General features: G+C 34.6%; 3 protein-coding genes and 1 long non-coding RNA gene across 4 annotated transcripts; 1 reads left to right on the top strand and 3 right to left on the bottom strand.

The window, feature by feature from the left end:
- The first annotated feature begins 6,320 nt into the window (after window positions 1–6,320).
- Window positions 6,321–8,470, top strand: LOC145015364 (D-aminoacid aminotransferase-like PLP-dependent enzymes superfamily protein). The gene is made up of 8 exons (XM_078973831.1): window positions 6,321–6,461; window positions 6,613–7,087; window positions 7,158–7,275; window positions 7,432–7,523; window positions 7,626–7,711; window positions 7,884–7,993; window positions 8,077–8,109; window positions 8,288–8,470. Exons 1-8 carry the CDS (start codon window positions 6,374–6,376, stop codon window positions 8,345–8,347), a joined length of 1,062 nt encoding a protein of 353 aa, XP_078829957.1. The 5' UTR covers window positions 6,321–6,373; the 3' UTR covers window positions 8,348–8,470.
- A 2,843-nt stretch (window positions 8,471–11,313) lies between these two features.
- BGLU42 (beta glucosidase 42) lies at window positions 11,314–14,605 on the bottom strand. Its single transcript, XM_078973939.1, has 13 exons — window positions 14,359–14,605; window positions 13,915–13,981; window positions 13,766–13,824; window positions 13,600–13,675; window positions 13,437–13,511; window positions 13,275–13,362; window positions 12,963–13,188; window positions 12,763–12,878; window positions 12,462–12,673; window positions 12,340–12,371; window positions 11,934–12,036; window positions 11,741–11,849; window positions 11,314–11,648 (listed from the first exon to the last, which is right to left on the bottom strand). Exons 1-13 carry the CDS (start codon window positions 14,482–14,484, stop codon window positions 11,453–11,455), a joined length of 1,485 nt encoding a protein of 494 aa, XP_078830065.1. The 5' UTR covers window positions 14,485–14,605; the 3' UTR covers window positions 11,314–11,452.
- Window positions 14,606–14,986: 381 nt separating this feature from the next.
- LOC145018149 (uncharacterized) lies at window positions 14,987–17,424 on the bottom strand. The gene is made up of 5 exons (XR_013666855.1): window positions 17,250–17,424; window positions 16,020–16,086; window positions 15,639–15,718; window positions 15,438–15,523; window positions 14,987–15,352 (listed from the first exon to the last, which is right to left on the bottom strand). It is a non-coding gene; the product is annotated as an uncharacterized LOC145018149 (long non-coding RNA).
- A 3,372-nt stretch (window positions 17,425–20,796) lies between these two features.
- ELF9 (RNA binding (RRM/RBD/RNP motifs) family protein) lies at window positions 20,797–25,369 on the bottom strand. Its single transcript, XM_078972304.1, has 14 exons — window positions 25,282–25,369; window positions 24,903–25,010; window positions 24,554–24,667; window positions 24,276–24,472; window positions 23,973–24,200; window positions 23,793–23,885; window positions 23,656–23,694; window positions 23,460–23,549; window positions 23,264–23,366; window positions 23,111–23,191; window positions 22,941–23,017; window positions 21,569–21,649; window positions 21,394–21,485; window positions 20,797–21,296 (listed from the first exon to the last, which is right to left on the bottom strand). Exons 2-14 carry the CDS (start codon window positions 24,979–24,981, stop codon window positions 21,173–21,175), a joined length of 1,398 nt encoding a protein of 465 aa, XP_078828430.1. The 5' UTR covers window positions 24,982–25,010; window positions 25,282–25,369; the 3' UTR covers window positions 20,797–21,172.
- Window positions 25,370–25,575: the final 206 nt, after the last annotated feature.

Raw genomic sequence — 25,575 nt, 5'->3', positions numbered from 1 at the left:
CGACTCGCCGAGTCAGTCCATGACTCGCCGAGTCTACCGATTTCTGAGTCCTGACCTGTCCAACTCACCGAGTCTCCATCCGACTCACTGATTCGAGTCTCAACTTGAAGGGTTTGGTGTTTCGCAACATGACTCGCCGAGTCCAAGAACAGACTCGTCGAGTACAAGGCAATCTTCATCTGACTCGACGAGCTGTTCATCCCACTCGTCGAGTTGCTCCTCACCTTCATGCTACTCGTCGAGTCCACTCAAAGGACTCGCCGAGTCCATTCAAATCCCTTTACATGCAGAGGGCTTTTGAGTCATGCAGGGGTTCCAACTCATAGATCCATACTCCCAAAGCTCAATCCTCACATAAAGTTCCAAACTTTACGTATAACTAAAGAGATCTAGGCTCAAAACACTCTAGGGCTAGGTTTTGGGACAAAAGGGCTTCACCAAATCCTCATCTTTTGATGCTTTATGACATATTAGACCATCCCAATACTAGATCTGAAGTGGCAACAACATATCTAGGCCCCAAACTCGAATTGGGTCTCAAACACCAATAAAACCCCACAAATCTTATAACAAAAGTAGATCTAGATGTAAAGGAGGGAAGATAGCAGCTTGTTACCTCCAAGATGAACACAACTGAAGTAGATCTCGGATCTACACCTCCTCCTTTGAAGCAACCTTCTTGATCTTCAAGTTCCTTTCCAAAGTTTCCTTCCTCCAAGCTATTTCTCTCAAATGATGGAAGCTTACACGAAATCAAGGGTTTACTGGTTCTCTAGGATGATATGGGGGCTGAGGGAGGGACATAACACCCTTTAAATAGGATACAACTCCTGGGATTAGGGTTTTCCTCATTCAGAACAGACTCGCCGAGTCACCTTGGCTGACTTGCCGAGTCGGTCACTTACTCCTCGACCCGGATCCCGCTCGGACTCGCCGAGTTCATCCTTGGACTCGCCGAGTCGCCCTTAAAATTAGGGTTTTCTTTCCTTCCTTGGCCTTCCAAACTTTGGGTGTTACAACTCCCCCCACTTAAACTAAACTTCGTCCTCGAAGTTTGCTATTGATCCACTGCCTGCAATCTGCCTTCAATACCCCACCATTCATTCTAACACCAGCTGCCTACCTTTGTTGGCCTTCCGCTTAGTCATTCAGACTAACGTCACTCCTTACGGATAATAATCTCGAGTCCATCCTGACTCTGAACATTTTGGAAACACAACTTACTCAACCGACAATTCTTCTGGTACTCTCCGAGTACTGCAACTAAACCCATAGGGGTTCACCCCTTCTTTCCTTGCCCGATTTCCTTGCCTTCCCAAGGCAATGCTCTATAACCATCTATCCCCTCTGCCATTGTGAAGACCTTGTCCTCAACCAATCAATTACTCCCACTACTCCTAGTACGGGTCATTATCGCCAGTATCCACTGGGCATTCCTTCTACTATCCTTTGGTGTCGAGCACCCCCGCGATCAACTAACTGAATTCCACCATACGCTGCATACTCGCACTGATACTGACTGGAAATCCTGTTATTCCTTATCTGGCTTCCGGATGAACTGAGACCACCCTGGTCCCTACCAACCTATCAATATTTGGATTACCGGCTCCCACCGATTGCTGACCCAACACAACCACTAGTCGCTCCTAGCGACATTCGAAGAAACTTCAACCACCTATACTGCTCAATCTATTCTACCATGTTGGCGCTACAATTTCCTGGGATCCCCGATCCCCTATCTAGACACTAAGATCCTTACCAGGTCCCACCTTTGCTACTAAAACTTACGGGCCTCGCCCATGGGTCTCACCCGCCCCTATCCTTCTAGTCCCACTTGTCTAACCACTCTCGCATGGGCCTCGCCCATAGGTCTCACCCAACCATACTACTGAGCAACCCTGCTTTCAGGTCTCACCTACACTGCTATTCTCATACGGGTCTCGCCCAAATATATCCTAGAACGGCCTCTCCCAAGGCCTCACCTCTCAAGGCTATACAGGCAAACTTCTCATCATTCTCATCCATTACTCATTCCTGATCCCTATCTGAATGCTAGGAGATAAGGGCCTGGCCCTGACTCTGCCAACGAAGCTACTATGGAATGCTACGGCTTACCCGCAGTCTTACATCACCTTTTATCGTCGTCTGCTAGTGAATGCTACGGCTGCCCCGTAGTCTGACAACACTTCCCACCACTGACTGCTAGTGAATGCTACGGCTTCCCCATAGTCGTACATCACTTTCCACCACTGACTGCTGCTGAAGAAAGCTAAGGCTCTCCCGCCACTCTTCCATGCTCTACATGCTACTTCTGCCACTGACTACTAACACGAAAGCATCCCATGCTATCTGACCTCAAGACCTTCATTCCGACCCACACGAGTCCTAGAGGCGACCCTCCAACCTGAATCCGAACCACATACTCACCATTACCATTTACCCGCACGGACTAATGGGGAGTTTCTCAAACTCCCAACCCTGAACTACTCAATCCATCCAATGCTGAACTACCTCTTTTCCTACTCAAAAATCGCATACTCGTTCTGGATTTGCGTGCTTTTACCCTTGTACATTCGGAGGATTCTCCCCCACTTCGATCCTGCTTACACCTTGTTGCTCAATGAATAGGAATCCCAATCCTTGCTACCATTCCATAATCAATATGCTGAGGAATCCCACGCTTACCATAGCTAGGGATCTAACCAGTCCATTTCTAAAACTTATACGGCTCCGAACTAGCGAGACATACCGAGTCCCCCCAAGGCATGCTACAGTTACTGCACCCTAAGTAACCTTATTCGATAGAACCCATCCCTTAACTACTAACCAAATATCCAAGGTATGCAGATGACATATAACTCGATCACAATCAAACCGCTCAAAATGAAATGCTCATACTGATAATGATGCAGAAACCATAACAATATAACATCATGCACAAACAAAAGAACTGAAAACGGAAATCGCATACCTGCAATGTCTGGCGCTGCTCGTGTCTCCAAAGTAGCCGTCTGAAAAGCCCTGCCTCCTACCACAGGCGCCTCGGCATGGCCCTAATGGCCGTCTGTGATCCTCAAGGTTGCAGGGGCAGGTGCCATCACCCGTCCTGCTGAAAACAAACTGGGGCACTGGGCCTTCTTGTGGCCCCGCTGATTGCAGTGAAAACATATCAAGTCTGATCCCTGAGTGATGGTGACAGCACAATCCCTGCTAAAATGACCAGTCCGACCGCACCTGAAGCAGCCAGACTCAACACCACTACCACTCCTACACGCACCCCCGTGCGCCCTGCCACACTTTCCGCATCGACTGCGGTCCTGATAATCCCTCGATCTCGAATCCGATCCCTTGGGCAAAAACGGACGAAAACGGACGTCGGATGAAGAAGTTATGAATTTATAACGGAGTTTTCCTATCCCGACCTACTAAAAATAATATATAAGTAATATATTTATAATATATTAAAAATAAAGTCAAAATTATCCAATGGAGTCTAAACGAGAGCTGTAGATCATAATCTCACCTACGTGTCGATATAAAGAACGTCGAAAACGGAGTTCGTATGCGAAAGTTATGAATTTCTGAAGTTCGGGGTGCGAAACCCCAAAACTGTCAGATACCACGACGTGGCAAGTCTTCTGACACCTCCTGGAGTCCCCCAGACGCAACTTGCGATGACGCATGCAGTGACGACCAAGCCCACGACGTGGCAAGGGCAAAATTTGCCCTATAAATATATTTGAAGGGACAGTCATTTAGGGTTGCTATTTCCTCTCCTCTCTCTCCCGTTTTACCTCGATTTACGTGCAAGAAATATCCCGAAGCCCCGGTATCATCCCGAGACCTGAAGCGAGTCCCGAAGCCCAAAGATCCAGAGAAGAAAAGAGTTTCCGAGCCGAAACTCTGCCCGCGAGGAGCCCGGTTTGTGTGAAGATCTTCCAGATCTACCGAAGAATACTACTTCTACAAGTCGTAGTGCTGTCCGATCATCTTCTGATCAAGTGAGTGTGTAGTTACTTTCTTCTAACGTATAATTATGAAGTATTTATACGAAATACGTGTTATGTGTATAATTTGTTGTTATATGTGTGAATGTATATTCACTTTCTTCAATCTCATAGATATGATTTATTCTCTATGAAATACGTGTTATGTGTATGTGTCTCATCTGTTGTTTGGAATATGTATTGAATGAGAATGCTATACAGGTTTTAAACTATGTATAAAAATATATATTTTTATCTACTAATATGTTGGGTAGAACATGGGTAGATAGTTGATGTGTGATAAACAGATGAGAGGCCTCGATGTTGTTTTTGATTCAGTCATCTAGCGGAGTTTAGATGACGACCACAGACTTTTCTAGACAGTCCTGTGGAACGCTAGCAGGCTCGCCACCTGTAGGTGTTAATGAACTTGGGTGTTCATTCGATGTACTCCATCCCCCTCATGGTTGCCTTATTTGACATATATTGCTGGGAAACCCCCGAAGCATGTGTTGTCGCCCCGATGAAATATTCTTAGACTAGGTCCCTTGTGTTAGTTATTTTAGAGACGTAAAGTGAGAATAACCGGAATGGGTAATTGGGTTATGGTTGGTTGGTGAAAATTAATTTAATTATTTATTGTGGGTTGAAAACCCTATATGCTCACCAGGCTCCCAAGCCTGACCCATTCAGTTTATTTGTATTACAGGAAATGGCGCAAGGGCATAAGATGGATGAATCATCAAGTTGTTTTGTTTACAAGTTTGTATATGTATATATTTGTTGAATGACTTGTAATGTTATCGTTTATGCTTTATGGTCTGTATCGGAACATGACATCCTAAGTTTTGATTATATAATGAAAATACATTTCTTTATGAAATGCTTTGGTAAATATTATTTTATCACGTTTTGTTTTTGGGAACAAATTCCGCAACTCTTTTAAATCAAAAGGATATACTCTGAAATTATTCTAAAAGCATAAATGAAACCGGTCTTTTATAGCCGTGATTTTGGGAATGTCACAACATCAAGTATATTTGCGAAGAATTACATTCTTACGATAATACATCACATTTTCGTAAGAATAATTGGAATCAAGTAGATTATTTGGATCACTGAAGAAGATTAAGTGTATTTGTTAATTTATTAATAAATTTACTCGTTTTTTATGATATTCTGTTAGAATCTATGTAAATATATTAAAATGTATAAGGTTATTAGTATGTAAGAATATGTATGAACTTGTATTTAAGGTCAAATATATGAAGAATATGTAGAATTCTTAAGGAGGTGTTTGGATCAGCTTATTAGCTTATTGTTTATTAGTTTATTTGTGGTGGGAATATACAATAAACAATAAGCAAGGGGGAGATGTTTATTAAAATTAGTTTATTTAGCTTATTCTTAACACATAAGTTGATTTTTAAGGATTTTATCTGAACATTTAAAATTAGCTTATTGTGGTGAGAATAAGCAATAAGCACCATCTTTTTTTCCTATCTAAACACCCTCTAAATATGGTCAGTTATCAAAAATATATGAATTAGAACTATATTCTGTAAGAATAAAACCGGAAATATTGTTACTAGTTTATGATTGACATTCTATCAGAATAAATTCGGTTTATTTTAACAAATTATGATAGAATTAAAGTTGAATTAATTTAAAAAATTCAGATTTATTAAATTAAAAGAATTATTATCCCTAGAAATCCGAAATTTTCCTTTTTTAATATAGGTTAGTTGACAAAAATACTCTTATATTTAAATTTGTATGATTATATGGTACATGTTAACCTATTCTATTATCTTGCACCCTGAGATCATATGATCATTTATTTTATTTCATCAATTAGTCCAGATTTGTGCGTACGAGCATATAATAGATGCTAGAAACATTTGAATATATATATATATATATATATATATATATATATATATATATATATATTATCATTTAGCAAACTGCTACCAATCTACTATTATGTTTAGGGAAGAGATTCGTACACATCAGTTTTTTGTCGTCCACAATAATTTATGCATTATAGAGTTGTACAATACTACATTTTAAAGGACAACAACAATTGTTGTGTATGGAATAAGTTCCTTATGTTTAACCTCATGTCCCCTTGCGGACAAATCTCTTGGTGAAAGTAGCTTGGTGGTATGTCATTCTTTCTGTTATTTCTTCATCAGCTACTCGACTGACTGCTCGCCCCATGGTCCGTTCCATCTTAAATCTCCGGTGTGGTGTGATTTTGCTGAAAAGGGTTGTGGCGTTGTGCGTTGTTGAGAGATAGAGGAAGAAGGAATTTGTGTCGAGGTTTTTATACGCTGTCTCACCTCACCTGACTTCAACTTCAACGCTCGGCTTAGCTGCAGTGAATGCCTGACCCGGTATTTCTCTTCGTCAATGGTGTCGCCTCACCTACCCCCACTCCTCCGGTGACAACCTTGCTTGAATCCCATCCAGGTTTGCTCCATTCCTTCTTACTTCTCCAACTTATCGTATCTAAATTTCATTTTAATGGAGTATTAGCCAACTTAATATCTGATAATTCGCTATCGCTGATCAATAATATTAGCTCCTAAAAGATCAATTTCAAATAACGATTGAATTCCAGGTGCTTACACTACCTTCAGAACTCATAACAATGGCTTAGAATTTCTCTTCTGGGAAAGGCATTTGCGCAGGCTTTCTACTTCCACAAACATTCTCTTCAATTCATGTCCAAACCTTCTATTCCGTCCAGGAATAAATTTGACCCCCGTATCCCTGCAACAGATGAAATCCCTGGAATGGGATTCACTGATTCCGTCTTTCGTTAATAATTCAATGACAAAAGCAATACCTGTTGCATTGAAAGAGAGGAAAACCGGAACAGAATTGGCATTCACTGCTCTTGTGAGTGGAAACTTGGAGAAATTGATTCCAAACGAGAAGATAGGTGAAGAAGAAATCCATAGGGTTTTTAGTTTGCATCTTCATGTAAGTTTATATTCTCCTCCTGTATTTGGAGTCCGGACAGATGGCGCTCATCTAGCTCTTGTTGGCCATGGAAGAGATACTGCAAATGCAAAATACTCAGATTGGGTCAGGTAAATATAATGCTACTTTCACTGTCACTTGTCACTGTCACTGTCATCTGAGAATATGGTTTTTGAGTAGGATGAGGAAACCATTGGAGAAGTTGAGGCCTCCATCTGCTACTGAGCTCTTGCTTTCAAATGATGGAGATCACATTCTTGAAGGTTGTTTAACAAATTTTTTTGTTATCTGTCGTAAGGTATGTATGCTGTTAATGGTTGCAATGTTCCCCTTTTTTAATTGACATTGTACTGATATAGAGGAGATTATTGTCATGTAATTGTCATCTTGTGTTTGTAACTTTAGCTATAATCTTTTCTGGCTTATTAATCTTTTTTGTGACATGTATATGCAGGATAGTATAAAAGATGGTTATTCACTTGAATTACAGACAGCTCCAATAAGTGATGGTGTCCTTCCAGGAGTAGTACGAGAAGTGATCATCGAGTAAGTCCTTTTTTAATAAGAAATGTAAATGACAATTATGCCCTTGGAAAATGAAAATCTACTTAAATTATAGCAGTAAAAATGATTCTTTTTGTTGTGTAGGGTATGTTTGGGAATTGGAATCCCGATACGTGAAGTTGCTCCATCATGGTCCAAACGCCACTTGTGGGAAGAAGCATTTATTACAAGTATGATATGATTCTTTTGTTGTGATGGAATCCGGGAAGGAATGGAATGGTTCATTCCATTCGAATGGAATTCTTTTTTTTTTTTTGATGGAATGGACCATTTCGATTCCTTTCATATTGTTAATTTTCATGGAATGGAATTTAAAAAGAATACAATACATATATATCACAGATAGCTTGAGGATTTTGCAGCATGTGGAAACAATTCGAGTTCCAGGTTCATGGAACTCACTGAGTTGTAAAACGTGGAAAGATGTAATGTGGGAAGAGAAACTATTTCAGGTGTGTCAATATTTTTAATTATCAGACTTATTTATTTTGCTCATGGATTTTTTTTTTAATATTTTTTTTAAAAATGATAATAGGAGTGTCCTGGAAGCATAACTGCAGTGATCCAGGTAAAATATAGATTCTTTAAACAATTTCTTTATATTTTGTAGAAGGTAATACATACAAAAATAACTTCAATATAACTGAACAAAAAAAAATCATACAATTGGGGAAATTATATATACATAAAATTTGTGGAAATTATTTATGTGTTTACATGTGGTAATAATAATTGTAATTGGGCAGGAGGAGGTGATGAAGAGAGCAAAGGTTGAAGGCCACACAGTCACATCATTTATTGAGTAATTTTAATTAGTTTATCATGGTGTATACCGATTGCTCTTGATGTTAAAAGACTATTTTGCCCATCTGTAGTAGAGTATGACATTCTTTAAGTTTTATTGAAGATTGTTTGAAAGAATTTTGAAACTAGATGTAAAGATTAGAAGAGTTTTGACTACTTTTTTAGGAAGATATTTCGTATGTGTGGCTTATTTGATTCATTATTGGTTGTGGTTTGCTTAAAAATCTTGTTATTAAACTTGTAACTACGATTAACTTTAATAATACAACTTTTGAAATCTATCTATCTCGTATACTATATTATGATCAGACCAAAGTTTTGAATAAAAGAGTAATGAAAAAAATAGGGATTCAAAGGTTTGAAGAAATGATTGTGTTGATTTTTCAGCTTATAATCTATAGACAACAGACCTATCAACGTTGCTATATAAGTATATAACCACTTATTTCATCTAAATTATACAAACTAACTTTATTTGATTTAAAATCCTTACATATCTGATATCTTGACAAATATAAATAATTATCTTTTCCTACACAGTGGCAGTATTTATATAAAGCTACTTACCGAATTTAAGATCCAGAATAATATTATTAAAATGCGGTTAAAAAAGAATAATACTATTTTTATAATTAATTTCATACCCAAATTCTCCGAGAAAAGGAAAACACGAATGAAGTGTAGACTGTAGGTCTGTAGTGTAGGTCATCTCTCCAAATTTAGTAACGCGATCACAATGTGGAAGGAGAAGAGCCCCGGAGTCAAGATTCTCTGGATATGGACGATCGGCACCGCCGCCGGTAACTAATATCTCCGCCCTACCTTCTTATTTCCCCTTCCACATAACACCCATCTGAATAACTCTCTCATGTTTCTAGTGCTTGTCGCAAACGTTGCTACAAGTAGAGTAAGAGACATGAACAAGTTGCTCGATTCCCAGGAAGAATCTTCTTCTCCTCATGATATTGCTAACCCACAAACAACCGACTCCATCATAACAGATAAGGTCAACGATTCAAGACTAGACCAAGAAAATTGAAAACTTGTGATTTTGTAATTTTATCTGTTGAAGAATTTTGCATCTTGAAACTTGAATTTTGTCTTGGATTATATGCCTGGACCTTTTTTCTTTTTATACATTCATAATGATGTTGTGCGATCGTCTTTGCGTTTATCGAGTTTTTTGTTTGCATATTGAATATATGTATGCCCGTTAAGTGTTTGATGAAATGTCCAAGAGATATGAATCTCTCTATATGATATATTTCTTGGTATGCTGCTTGTTGCAATTTCCCAGGAAGAATCTCCCTTTCCTCTTGCTAACCCACAAACAATCGATTCCATATGATCAGTTTAATCTGTTTTGAGATTTTTGCATCCTGGAATCATGGAATGTCAACAGCTTAAATCTTTCTGGTAAACTTGACATGTATGAATCCTTTGTTGTGTTGTATATACTCCTATATTGATGCATGTTAGGTGTTTGGTGAAATGTCTAAGAGACTCCATATTTGACTCATGGGAATAAATTCTCTGGTTGAGGATCAAAAAGAGTAGACGATTGAAAGTAACACAACCAGGAAAAAAGAAACAAAACCCAACTGTATAAATGACTCAAATCATCGGTCCCTTTTTATCATCATTAAAACTCCCAGCACTATTACACTAGTCGTGTGAACTAGGTAAATATAATATTCGTACTCTTTTCATTTTTCTCGTACCTTATGTTGCTTGTCGTTTGGTTCTCCCTAACACTAGGATCCAAAGCGGGTAGACATGTGTGCTTGCTAGAGGCTGCAAATTTAACAGATTGGATGACAAGTCAAATCTTGATGGGTCGGGTTAGCCTATCTACGCATTTTTGTCTTTGGTTTTTTATTTAAGTATTAAGTATGACTATGTAAAGTATATTATTACAATAATGTGGGAAGACATTATTTAATGTTAGCGATACTAGTAATTTTACATGTATTTAAGTATTTAACGATCTGATAGTGTTAGTAGGCATGAAATAGTATCCAAAATAAGGCTAACTTTCATCTTTCACCTATGACTCACACATAATGTGGTGTTCCTGTTGAGGCCAACATGCCACATCAGCACCCCGCAAACTTCATTGCTACCGTAACCAATGACCTAAGATAAAATCATGGGGACCATGGAAGCAAAAAAAAAAAAAAACCATATAAAGAAGCAATTTGCAAATTATTCTTTATTAGGTCTCTTCATATCAAACATCAAACATGTGATATATATTTAAATGATAAACATTGAAGTTTATATGTACTTCAGAATATGTTAGTTTTACATGGGAAAAAATTAAGGTTAAATATTTACTTATGTAACGAAATTACAAATCTTTATCAAAATATGCAATGAAGTTACACATGTTGCATAATCTAAACATGTTACGTGACCACATAACAATCCCAGTGTTTCTGTTTTCTACACTTTTACCTTTACATTCTCATTCTCATTATATTGCTTGTATGTGCGAAATCTGTGTACTTGTTTATTTTAGGATTTGTGAAAAATAAATAACAAACTATTGAACTATTTGAAATGTTCAAAAACACAATTATTATTATTTGAATAAATTACTGAAATCGTCCCTATGTTTTGGTTAAAATTACACGTTTTGTCTCTAACTTTTTTTTGTACTCGGCTTGTTCCTGTGGTTTGATTTTGTTGCGTTTTTTGTCCCTATAGTTTAATCCAAATTGCACGTATGCTCTCTAATTTATGTATGTAAGGAACGAAAAACATAACAAAATCAAACCACATGTACGATCCGAGTGCAAAAAGAAAGTTATGGACCAAACTTACAATTTTGACCAAACCATAGAGATAGTAATTTACTCTTATTATTATTATTATTTTAAAAGTATCATCATAAGGGAACCAGAACGTTTTGTTAAGAAAATATCCTTATTTTAATGGTTTGTTGCCCGTTTATGACATTACTAACTATTACAATATTATATTTTGATCCATAAACTTTAAAACATTGTACATAAACACCATATTTTGGCAATGTTTATATCCAAAAACTGGATAAAAATTAATACTCTAAATTTATATCCAAATTGAAACATTAAAAGTTTGCATCAATCTTCTTTGCCATTTTTCCCATCTTCAGCTTTAAAAAACCTCATGAACCAATAAGCCGATGACTTGAGATGACGTGTAAGACCGTTTTTATAGTCAACATAAATCAAACCAAACCTCTTTGTATATCCTTGTGGCCATTCAAAATTATCCACCAATGACCATGCAAAATATCCCCTCACATCAACTCCATCCCTAAACAACAATTTTTAAATTATCATTTCATTAATAAACGACACATTTAACGTATTTTTTTTATAAATAACAATAATAACAATAACACTGACTTGATAGCAAGAGAAACAGCTGCAAGATAGGACTTAAAGTATGTAACTCTCAATTTGTCATCTAGCATTTCATGTAGGGGAGATGCATCATTGTCTTCATCATCCATGCCTGTTTGTTACCATGGTTTCATAACGCATTCCCAAAAATAAACATATTTTTAAATATAATATAGAAATTACAGAAGAAATATACCGTTTTCGGTAATATATATTGGTGGATTATTGTACTTTTTAGCTATGTACTTAAGAACTTTCCGGAGACCCCACGGAACAACATACAGCCATGATGATGCTGCCTGTGACAAATTAGAAGATTTAACAAAACCATCAAGATTTTATTGGTGTGGATGAGAAGGGCATTTTCGTCTTTTTGCACATACAAGAAATCAAGAACTAGTATTTCTGTTCCATGTCCCACCTTTTTGGGGTAGGACAAAAGGTTATACTTTTTGTCCCATTGTCTAATGCACTTCTAACGTAGTAAATCTTTCTATGAGAAGGGCATTTTCGTCTTTTTTCATATATAAAAAACCAAGAACCAGTCAGTGTCTTGACAATAGGGACTTAAGTAGATATTAGATATGAATATACTGGAGTACCTTTTCACCAATTACACCATTTTCCCATTCAGCTGATAAGAAAAAAAAAAAAAAAAAAAATTATGTAAGAAAACATTTAAGTATCTATACATGTTTACTAAGCAATGTAAGTTTAATAATACCTGTTAATCTCATCTCTTGTGCTCTAAAATAATGGTTTTCTTTTTCATTTGTTTTATGCGACACAAATCTTGATGTATAATGATTCAACCCAACAAAATCCAATGAATTTTTTAACACATCTTTATCTTTCTCAGAAAATACAGGAAGCAACTCTCCAACCCTCTCTTGCATAGATTTAGGATATTCTCCAAAAAATATCGGATCCAAGTACCTAAAAATCAAAAATTCACTTTTCTTTTAAAAAAAAAAAAAAATAGTAAAAAGGGTTAGAAAGTTAGAGAGTTTTTAATTAAATATTACCATCCAAGCTGAAATTCAACACGCCTTTTCGCAGCAGTTATGTCTTCTTCCTTATCTGTTAAGGGCTCAGCCCATTCACAATCCACAACCAATCCTATTTCGCCACCTTGCAGAGCCTATTGTATAAAAAAATGCCACAAAAAATAATAAAAGATTAGTAATCATGTAAAATAAAGATTAGAAACATTTAAAATGTTTACCTGAAATTTAGTTCTGTATATTGAAACAGCTTGTGCATGGGCTAAAAGCTGGTGATGAGCAGCCAAATAAGGTTCAGCTGAAAAACGTTCACTTCTTCCAGGGGCAAATATGCCAGTAAAATATCCATTTATTGCTGTCTGAAGTGGTTCATTGATTGTTATCCATTTTTTCACTCTATCACCAAAATTTTCAAAACAAGTTTCTGCATAGATTGCAAAATAGTTTCTGCATTTTTGGCAATGATAGTTATGATATAAATATATAAAAACAATAATCAAGAATTAGGGTAAGGAGAAAAGATGAAACCTTACACTATTGAGTCACTTAACCACCCTCCTATTGACTCATCAAGATGCAATGGGAGATCCCAGTGGTATAATGTTACACATGGCTCAATTCCTATTGCAAGTTACTTGTAAGTTGTAAGAGCATATCCTCAAAAGAAAATGGAAAATGGAAAATTTAATGCATACCCTTTTCGAGAAGGTAGTTTATAAGATTGTTGTAATACTTGATCCCTTCTTTGTTGACCTGTGTTCCTAATCCATCTGTAAACAAAGATTAATTCATTTTGAATGGGTCTAATATGGTTTAATTAAAGGTATCTTGATAAATAGAAATAGTTACAGGAAATACCTGGGTAGATACGTGACCATGATATGGAAAAACGGTAAGCACTGAATCCCATTTTGGCAATTAGGTCACCGTCTTCCTGTATTTGGTCAATGTAAATGTGATTAGCTTAATGGACACAACACAAAAGCAATGAATAGATTAACTATATCTTGTACACAAAGAAAACCTTGTAACGATGATATTGATCTGTTGCTATATCTCCATTTTTTCCATCTTTTATTTTGCCTGGTGATCAAGAGAAAAGAAAAGTGATGTGAAAGTTTCTTATAGTTGTCCAAATGGAGCATCAAAGGTGAGTTTATAAATTCTGCAAACCTTTTGTGTGTGAAAAAGTATCCCAAATAGAAGGACCCCTGCCTCCCTGATTGGCAGCTCCTTCGACCTGCAACAAGGCAGTAAACAAGAGAACATGTTAAGATACTATATAATTATAAACAAACTTTTAGGGCATCATGATGCATCCAAGTAAACAAGCAACCAATTTTATGAAGCTTTTTATCAGTTGATATAACCATTAGGTTACGATTTCAAATACACATCAAGGCATCTGTTGGAATCAGAGTTTATCAGTTTGAAACAATTCCGCATTTCAGCATTATTCATAAATTAAGGTAAATTTCGAAATCTGTAATGGCGATCTATGGATCAAGTTTCTGATTGCAAAAATCCAAGAGCATTGAAATGAAAGAAGCGTATGGAAGTGTGAAATGAAAAGTATACAAGAAGCTACATGGATCGAAAGGGGAAAAGGAAAACCACCTGATAAGCGGAAGTAGCGACGCCAAAGAGGAATTTGGAGGGGAAATCAGCAAGAGAGATTTGCTGCTTGGTTGAAATCATGGAGTTCCATTCTTCCTCAACCAATCTCTTTCTCTCCTCCTCCATCGTTGAGCTCGACTGATGCAAACGGCAAACCACCAGCAAGGAGGAGTGTAGAAATCAGAAATCTCGTTGATGAAACTTTGTTGGCTTACTACTATACTCCCTGGTCCCTACCACACCAAATAAAAATACAAAGAGTGTGATAAAACAAAAAGGAGATATTTAGTTATTAAACGAGTCCAACTTCCATTGATTTTTATCAGTTTGAGTATAAACTGTTTTCTCGTTTAAAATAAAGTCTGTTATTTACATAAATTTATTTGTAACTTGAGTTTTATGTATTGATTTCGAAAATATGTTTCCAACGATAAAATTCAACTAAAATTACTCTTTTTTATGTATAATTCACGTCCCTTAAAATTTAAATAGAACTTGAATAAAATTATAAACAAACCATATAAGACCACATAAGTCATAACATCACATTCACTCTTTCTTGATCTCTTATTTATGGAAAACACATAAATACCCTCACCATCCAGATCATTAAAAATAACCCCACAAATTATGTCTAGTCGAGTAGAACTCGTCTCATATAACAAACACAACCTTAAAGTTACAACATCAAAATCAATCACAAGAGTAACTAAATAATAATTCTAAAACATGTAAACCGTATTATTCAACTACATAACACAACACACTCAAAGAAATTGAAGATTCTTTAGCTATTAAGTAGTAGACTTTGTGTCTTGTGTCATAATCTATATGTGCATTAATGCTTCGGAAGTTGTTACAGGTGTTAATTCATTCAACCTCAAGTTCAACCCCAAATTTCTCCAATTATTGAGCATCATGATCCAAATCCCTAACCAAAGCATGGTTCACCAATCCATCATCCTCACTAGCATGCACTTGCCTACCTCCAAACCTAAACCAAACCAAATAATCAACACGTTCACTAATCACACTTAATACATTCACTATTTGTAAAATTCAAAAAATAAAAAATTCACCATCTTCCATTCATCAACTCAATACACATTCGTGCATCTTGTTTGTCCTTAATTCTTACCAAACTACGAGGATGATTTTCACAAACCTACAAAAGCAACCATACCAATATTATAAAAATTTGTATAATAATAATAAAGTACATTGCTTATGTTAGTAACAAGAATAAACATTAAAAATGAGAATTAAAAAGGCAATGTTACCTTGACCGATTCAACTCCACCAAGCTTTGCACATTCCTCTTGAACATCTACCCTAATTCAACGTTTAAATTCTCATCAGCCTGCCATTAAGAAACAAATTTAAGGTTATGTAAGTTCATGGATTTTATTATTTAGTACTACCACTAATTTAAGGTTATGTAATGTGACATCCTTATTTTCACGGTCAGAAAAGACCGATTTTGTTTATGCTTTATAAAAATCAGAGTACTTCTTTTAATAAAAATGTTGCGGAATTTGTTCCTAGAAAAACTTGATAATCGCGTTGTCAAAACATTTCTAAAGAAATATATTTTTATTCACTTTTAAAAACATTTGGGATGTCATCGTCAATACAGAAACATAAGCATAAACAGAACTTACATTTATTTACACTAGTGATCTACATCTCTTTTAAATCTCTCAGTGTAATGTGACTTCATATCGACACCTGTGATACAAATAAACTGAGTGGGTCAGGTTGGGAAACCTGGTGAGTACATAGGGTTTTCAACCCACAATAATATAATTATTATGTTTTAACAATCAAACAATCAACCAAATTACCCATCCTCATTATCTTCTTTATTCTTAAGGATCTACCCTAAGAACCAGCTATTTTTCATTCATTCATTCCTAAGGATCATCCTAAGGAAACAACATGAAGTCCATTGTTGCTAATGACACTTTGGTCAAGCGCAGTGCTAATCTTGTCACTTAGGTGCAGCTGCCAGAATTGGGACATTTCCTATGAGGCGCTTCTGCCGGTATTGACCTTTTAACTCCACTGTCATGGTTATAAGGCTCCCTATTAGGCGCAGCTGCCGATACTGTCCTTAGAGCGCATCTGCTAGGACGTTTACCGTAGATCTAAAACATCTACGAGTTGTGGCGCAGCTGCCAGTGCCCATCTATAGGGTACTAGGTCCACTGCTGCCAATGTATACCTATAGGGCACTAGGTCCATGCTACTAATGTTCCTATATTTCAGCTTTTATCCCTCATCATTCATCTATCCATGTTCTACCCAACATATTTTGTAGATATAAAATACATATACAGTTTAAATCATTGAAAACATGTATAAAACGTTCATCCAGCATAGATAGCAAGTATTCAGATAATATGCACACATAGCACGTAATTTATATAAAATACTTCATATCTATGTGTAAGCTGAAAGTAACTATGCACTCACCTGAGAAGGTGGTGACTCGGTACTTGGACAGCGCTTTGTTTACTTTAAAATAATTTCCTTTGACGAAACATAGTATTATCACCACTAGATTTTAGTCTAATATTACCGTGACTAATTATTAGTCTTATTATTATTATTATATAAGCGTTTAAACAATACTTTCCAACTACTATGTACAGACAGGGGCCAGACATAAAACACCGGAGGGCAGGACCATTTTGGCGTATAGCACTTCTGAAATCCAACAACCCTATGCGGCCCTTTAAACCAGATTCTCCGTACCGCGAGTAGTTAAAAGATATTATAACAACACTTATATAAGTCATAATAATAGCTCAAATATTTATCATAAATTTATAATAACAATACTAATTTTAAATATAAACTATATTTAAAATAGGGTAAGCATAACTTACTTTCAAGGGGATTTTAGCTAGGAGTCGGACTCTGCAGGGGCAGAACTTCGTCGCTGAATTTTTCTAAGAAAGATTCGTGCAGCGCTTCAGCGCTCACCTTACTATACTAAAACTACAGAAAGAGAAGTCGAATCACGAGGGACCGAAATGCTCGGGGGATAAGGAGAGAAAGACTTTTGAATCAAAAGAATGGTACAAGAAATATGAGAGCCCAAGGCTCTTATTTATACTAATTGAATTTTCAAAAACTACCCTCCATAATTACTTAATGACCTTTTAGTTATATAAACAACTAAACACCCCTCTATAATACTATTTTAAATGGATTTAATGATATTTGTACTAAACTAATGTCGAAAGAACTCAACATTAGTATTATAATGACCGCATCGTCGATACCTTTCTAATGATATATACATATGTATATATATGTGTACGTATACATGATTTATACTTTATTTTAATACGTAAATATGCTATTATAATTTGTAACTCGTTCATACGAACTCCGTTTTTGACGTTCTTTATATCCACGCGTAGGTGGAGACGTACTCTACAACTTTCGTTTAGACTCCGTCGGTTAATTTTGACTTTATTTTTAAAGTTATATTTTTAACAGGCCGGGACAGGATTGGTCCGTTAAAATCTCATAACTTCTTTATCCGATGTCCATTTTCATCTGTCTTTTTATCGTTACGCTACTAATAACGAGATCTTCGATTCTTGTTTAGGTTGTATCGGCTAAAAATCAATCGATCTAAAATTCGAATTTCGGGCTGTACACCGCTAATCCGAAACTTCGAAAAATCATAACTTCTTCATACAAAGTCAGATTTGGGCGTTCTTTTTATCGATGTTCTTAGTTTAACATATTCTACGACTTTCGTTTAGAGCGCTAAGGCTAAATCTCTCTCTATCATAAATTTACTATTTACGCTTCCCGGCGTCGTGTCGGTTCCGACACGAAACTTCGACGGGTCATAACTTCTTCGTTATAACTCGGATTTCGGCGTTCTTTATATGTATGGAAACCTTGTGACATATTCTACATCTTGGTTATTCTAAATAATCTTTTTGTCGAAAAGTCGTTTTCGACCCCTATTACCTCTAAATTGACTAGCCCGGATCTGCGGGCGTTACATGTAAGTTCATGGATTAAAAAGTCAATGCTACCTTGACCGATTCAACTCCACCAAGCTTTGTACATTCCTCTTGAACATCTACTGCTAATTCAACGTTTAAATTCTCATCAATCTGTCATTAAGAAACAAATTTAAGGTTATGTAAGTTCATGGATTTTATTATTTAGTACTACCATCAAGCCAAATTTTACTAAATTGCCCTCATTTCTGTTGGAGAGAACATGTATCGGAGAACAACAGTAGCTGGAATTAATAATTTTGAATCATTACGCCCACCTTAATCATAAAAAAGAATATATATATATATATATATATATATATATATATATATATATATATATATATATATATATACATACAAATTCCTAATTCACGATTTGACAAAAAAGTCTTAAACTTTATTTTCCTTTACAACAATGTCGTAATTACCGGCTAACCGGCAAAAAAAAATGTAAGTGTGTCAAAAAATGTCGGTAGTTAGGAGTTTACTATCAAAAAAATAAAGTTTTGAACTTTCTTATCAAATCATTGAATATATTGGGACTTCAATGCATATATCCCTAAATTCAAAGAGTGTGATTTAACCAAAAAAAAAACAAAAAACAAAAAACAAACAAACAAACAAAACAGAATTTTTTAAAACCGTTCTTTATTTGAATCGGTATATTTCCGATTCAACGTCGGTGTGTGTGTGTGTGTGTATATATATATATATATATGTGTGTGTGTGTGTGTGTGTGTGTGTGTGTCGGTCTTTTAATTATATATTATGAATAACCTGATTGATTGAGCTATTCAATTTTTTTGGAAATAAATTGTTTTTTTAATAGGCTAAGTGAAATACAACTATACAAATCCAATAATTGGTTCTATCACACCGGTTCTACAAAGGTTTTTGAAGAAACCTTCTAGTTCAATCCAGTATAAAACATAGTATTAAATTGGTCGTCGTTGAACCGTTTTCACTTCCCGTTCATGCTTCAAACCGGTTTTTAAAACACTACAAAATAAGCTATTCATGTTATTTTTTTTTCTTAAATATAGACACACCAATAAAGTATTAAACGAATCTACTTATATTTTTTATTATTAGAATCCTGATTAGTTTGTAATATTATAATATTAATCATTTTTTTAAATTATAAACATGTCGATATAAATATGGATGTATTCGATCAATAGCGAAGTTATGGTCGATATCACTTTCGGGAATTCGTCCGATAATATCAATTGGTTGAACCAAGTTTGGGTCCCAAATTCAAAATCCTACATAGAGTTGTCATCGCCGTCAATCCAACCATATTTATCAACCAAAATCCATTATCGACATTGATAGCTATTTCTAATATTGATTTGGTAACAAAGTTATGGTCAATTGAACTCACTTTTTTAGAGTTGTAAATCACAAATACTTAGTTCCGGGTTTAGCAAAGGAAAAAAAAAAAGAGAGAGAAAAAAATGAAAAGTAAATTGTGTTTTGTGTTTCGGAATTAGAAAGTAATGAAAAGAAAATTAAAAATTTTGTTCATTTCACTCCAAATCCTTTTAAATTTGAAGGAAAGTTAGAGGGAAAGTTTTTATTCCACTTCCTTTCATTTCTTTCCACTTATTTCTTTTAATGAAACTCAAAATACATAAATTACTTTTGATTTCTTCTCACTTCTATCAATTTCATTTTTTCCCTCGTTAAATTGAACTCAAGAACAGGTAAATCCCAATTTGATAACCATCCATTACAAATTCATTTAATAACAAAATTTTAGAAGAGAATAATTGCAAGTCTATTAAAGCGAGTGTATGATATAAAATATATATTTTTAGCAATCGATTAGGAATACGTAATCATCAGGTTTCTCCTATCGATTATGCATAATATGAAGCAACAAAGAATTAACTTTGAATAACCATATTATGAATATGAAGATTGGTTGTGTGAAGATATGCAAATGGATATTTTAGTAATTTAGTTATAATATCATTTTTAAATAGATTAATTATGATTAAATTAAGAATTTTGGTATATATGTGAGTTTATATGGTTTTATAAGAACATACATGTTTAAATTTTAAAAGAATATAAACTTAATTATAAAAGTTTATAAGAAGACCGACGAAATTCTCCCTAAAATCTTAAATAAAATTAGTCTAGATTCCAAATCAAAGGTCATTTTTCCGTTCCGTTTATAATCAAATTATCGTTCTGGTTTTCCAACGGTAAAGGAAATTTGATCTTTAATAACCGTGTTTCTCATTTAGCAATCAAATCAGTTATTCATATAAATTATTAAATTTATTTTAAACTTAAGTTTTATGTATTGATTTTGAAAATAGGATTCCGACAATAAAATTCAACTAAAACTATTATACTATTTCTATGTTACAATTCACGTCCCTCAAAACTTGAATAAAATAATAAACAAACCATAACTATCCATTCATAAAAATTACAACACCACATAACATAACATGGACTCATTCTCAATCTCCCATTTATTGGACAGACATAAATACCCTCACCATCCTCATCATTAAAAAACAACCCTAAAAAGTATGTCTAGTCGAGTCGCCAGTCTCATGTAACAAACACAACCTTAAAGTTACAGCATCAAAATCAATCACAAGAGTAACTAAACAACAATCCTAAAACACGTAAACCATATTATTCAACTTCATAACACAACACACTCAAAAGAAATTGAAGATTCTGTAGCTATTAAGTAGTAGACATGTGTCTTGTGTATCATAATCTATATGTGCATTGATACTTCAGAAGTTATTAATTCATTCAGCCTCAAGTTCAGCCCCAAATTTCTCCAACTGTTGGGCATCATGATCCAAATCCCTAACCAAAGCATGGTTCACCAATCCATCATCCTCACTAGCATGCACTTGCCTACCTCCAAACCTAAAACATAACCAAACCAAAATAATCAAACACTTTCACTAATCACACTTAACACATTCATTGTTTATAAAATTCAAAAAAAAAATACAAAATTTACCATCTTCCATTCATCAACTCAATACACTTTCTTGCATCTTGCCTGTCCTTAAATCTTACCAAAACTACCCCTTGAGGATGATTTTCACAAACCTACAAAAACAACCATAACCATAATATATAATATTTTGCTTAAGAGTAATAAAGTAAATTGATAATTAAAAAGTCAATGCTACCTTGACTGATTCAACTGCACCAAGCTTTGCACATTCCTCTTGAACATCTGCTGCTAATTCAACGTTTAAATTCTCATCAGCCTGACATTAAGAAACAAATTTAAGGTTATTATGTAAATTCATGGATTTTTTTTATTATTTTAAGGGTTAATGTCATAAAAACCCTCAAGTTTTCAGGGTTTTGTCGGTTTTGCCCAAAGTTGAATTTTATGTCCGTTTTTACCCTAACATTTTCCAAAAAATGTTCGGTTTTACCCTTTTACCGGTAATAACAGGTTACCATTATATTAGCTTCGCAAAAAAACCCTTAAGTTTATAGTTTTTTACGTTTTTACCCTTAAGTTTATATTTTTTTACACTTTTACCTTTTGTATTTTTTTTTTCATATTATATGTATTCATGCAGAAAAATTATATTTATATGCGAAAAAATTTTAATTAAGTATTGTATTCACATTTTTTAATGTTATTTCTTCATATATATATATATATATATATATATATATATATATATATATATATATATATATATATATATATATGTGTGTGTGTGTGTGTGTGTGTGTGTGTATGGGTTTTTTCTTAGATAAACCATTTAAGATGTAAAAAAAACGCAAATTAATATGTTTTTAAAACTACAAGTACATATTTTTATGCATTTAAAAATATACATATCAATAAAAAAAAAACATGTTGAATCATAAACATGTTTATATAAGTATATACATATATTCTTAGAAGTGTAAATATGTATTTGATATATGTTTTTTTAAAGTATAAATATATTTTTAGAAGTATAGATACATATTTATATATAATAATGTAAAAAGATGCATTTATACTTCTAAAAACTATATCTATAAAACACGTATTCATAATGCTAAAAATATTATTTATCTTTTTAAATGGTATAACCTTGCAAACACACACACACACACACACACACACACACATATATATATATATATATATATATATATATATATATATATATAACATTAAAAAAAATATAAATACAATATTTAATTAAACATTTTTTCGTATATAAATACGATTTTTTTACATGAATACGTATATTATGAAAAGAATACTTAGGGTAAAAGTGTAAAAAAATTATAAACTTAAGGATAAAAACGCAAAAAAGGGTAAACTTAAGGGTTTTTTTGCCAATTAAATATAATGGAACCTGGAAAACCTGTTATCACCGGTAAAAAGGTAAAACCAAATATTTTTTCGAAAATGTTAGGGTAAAAACGAACATAAAATTCAACTTTGGGCAAAACCGACAAAACCCTGAAAACTTGAGGGTTTTTATGACATTAACCCTTATTTTAATACTACCGTTAATATCATGCCGGATTTTACTAAATTACCCTCATTTCTGCTGGAGAAAACATGTATCGGAGAATAACTGTAGCTGGAATTAGTAATTTTGAATCATCACGCCCACCTAAATCATAAAAAAGAAAAATATATGTTTATGAATTATGATCATAACATCAAAAAATATTAAAAATATATGATTATGATAATAAACACATACCCCATCCAAGCATCTTGTGTTCCACCTTCTGAAGCTTCTTCTTTTTTCTCTTGTCCACTTGCTTTGCTATGAATTTTTCCCCTGTAAGAAACAATTTAAGTGAATTATTACAAAAACGAATACCCTTTTATTAATATAATAATAATAATTTACCTTTTTGTTCAAATTTAGCTGGTGTGACTGACATCACAACCTTGTCACCAGGTCGTAAAGGAGATCCATCAAGAATTTGCAAGGCCAAAGCAACTGAAGGTTCCTGAGTAAAACACACTACACATATCAATATAAAGAAATAATAATATTTAAAAAAAAAAAAAAAAAAAAGATTATGAAGGAAAAATATATATACCTTCATATATGAAACAAGAGCATCACCCTTTTTCTTTCCAGTTTCTTTGTTGACATAGATCTTCACACGAGGTTTCTTTGTTTCAGGATCCTATAATATTCCAGAGAAGATAATTAAAAGATTGGATGTGAAGACTTTCATAAAATAGTAAAATGAAAACAAAAATAGTATATTACAATAGTTAAAAGTTCCGAACCTCCTTTATAATCCCACACTTGGAAAACACCTCCACAACCTGAACCAAATTTAGATTAAATTTTAATAAATAACCGGATTATAAAGGTCAACCTTATCAAACAAAGTAGAGTCAACATCAAATCTATATATATTTACCTCATCAAAGGTAACATCATCTGGCAACCCTGTAACATATACATGTGTATTAACTTTCAACTCAAACCAGCTGTCTGGAGGTTGATTGGCTTCCTGAGATACACCACAAGAAAGATTTTTAAAGATGAAGCAATCAAATAGACCAGTTATACAAGCAAACAAACACAGTATTGAACTAACCTTTTTCTCAGCAGGTTTCTCAGGCAATTTCCTCTTCCCATTTGCTTCTATCAGTTCATTTGCATTATCTGTATCTTTTTCGGCAATGACATCAGCATTTGCTTTTACAGAAGTGTTGGTATCTTCTTTAACAGGAATACCATCAGCCCCAACTGTGGGAAACAGCTCTTCTTCTTGCTGAAATGTCATATGGTCAAGATCATATGGCTCACTTCCAGCAGCCATTTCCTATCATAAGTCGTAACATTCCGTGAATAAACAAGAAATCAAGAAATGGTCAAAATTGACAAAAGTCAAACTAACTTGAGGAACCCAGGCTCTAAGCTTTTTGTCCCACTTGTACACTGTCCCATCATCATCAGTGAACTCATTCTGACCATCTGGAGGAGATGAAGGCCTCTCATCATCAGCAGCAACTTCATTGTCTGCCTCTGTCTCAGCACTTCTCACTTCATTTTGCCACCTTTCAAACTCATCATCAATGGTAGCCGATGAGGGCACTAAAAAATTAACCCTAAATTCAGATTCATCTTCACATATTCAAAGGAAGACACCAGATATTGGTACAAATGACGAGGTACCTTGTTCGGAGTTTTCAGAGATTAGTCCAGGAACAGAGGACAGGGGCTGCCACTCGCTCCTTCCTTCAGCCCATACAAGTGTGCTCCCTGTAATATATCCACTAGAAAAATGTTCTGTGGATGTGAAGAAGATAATCTTAATTAGATGACCGAAAAGCTTCCGTGAGCATCTGAATGTGATATGATTTAGAACTCCATTTGCAAAACAAATGGAGTGCAATAATCCTACAACTTTCAGATTAAAAAAAACCCGCCCTTCTGCAAACACGAAGGAGCGTCTAATTTGAAAACAAAATGAACATTCAAAAACAATCATCAACATTAACTATGGCATGAATGCAATACTCACCTCTCAATTCAGACGCAGCATATGGACCTACATGTTGTTGATCTTCGGATAGTATGAACCACCCAACTTCAGTGCCCATATCAAACTTTGAGTAAATCGCCTACAACACTTCAAAAGAATGATATAAACACATAAAAACACGCATGTTTATATAGAAGAAGCAGAATAGAAATCAGATAAAGAAGGCGTAAATTTATTTGTACACACATAAGACAAAACCCATAGCAGATTGTTGGGGTTATTTCTTCAATTTTTAACATACATCTCTACATAGAGATCCCGTTTAAATGCATTTAGAGATGTTAAAATCAACTAAGCACACTGAGAGGAATTGGTTAAAATTAGGGTTAGTTGCCGGAGATTCCAACCGACGGCATACCTTGTCAATCGACGGGTAAGCCCTCGAAGCTTCTTCGTTTCCCCTTTGTTGTATTTCGAAAAAGTTGCGCTTCGGCCCCGTTTAAAACTCCTTTCTTTCAATTTACTCCCTTCAAAAATATTTGTTTTTATTTTCGATGAATGGTAACTTTAGTCCATATAAGACAAAATTGCAAAAATGGTCCCTGTGTTTGTCAAAATTATGTTGTTTTAGTCCAAAAACGTTTGGTGGTGCATTAGTGGTCCAATTTTGGATACTTTGTGTGGTTTTAGTCCCTATGGTTCACATTGTTGT

The sequence above is a fragment of the Lactuca saligna genome, chromosome 9, assembly GCF_052625555.1.
Source record: "Lactuca saligna cultivar CGN05327 chromosome 9, ASM5262555v1, whole genome shotgun sequence".
Taxonomy (NCBI): Eukaryota; Viridiplantae; Streptophyta; class Magnoliopsida; order Asterales; family Asteraceae; genus Lactuca; species Lactuca saligna.
The sequence above is the reverse complement of the archived record's forward strand: the minus strand, read 5'-3'. Positions and strand labels throughout refer to the sequence as shown.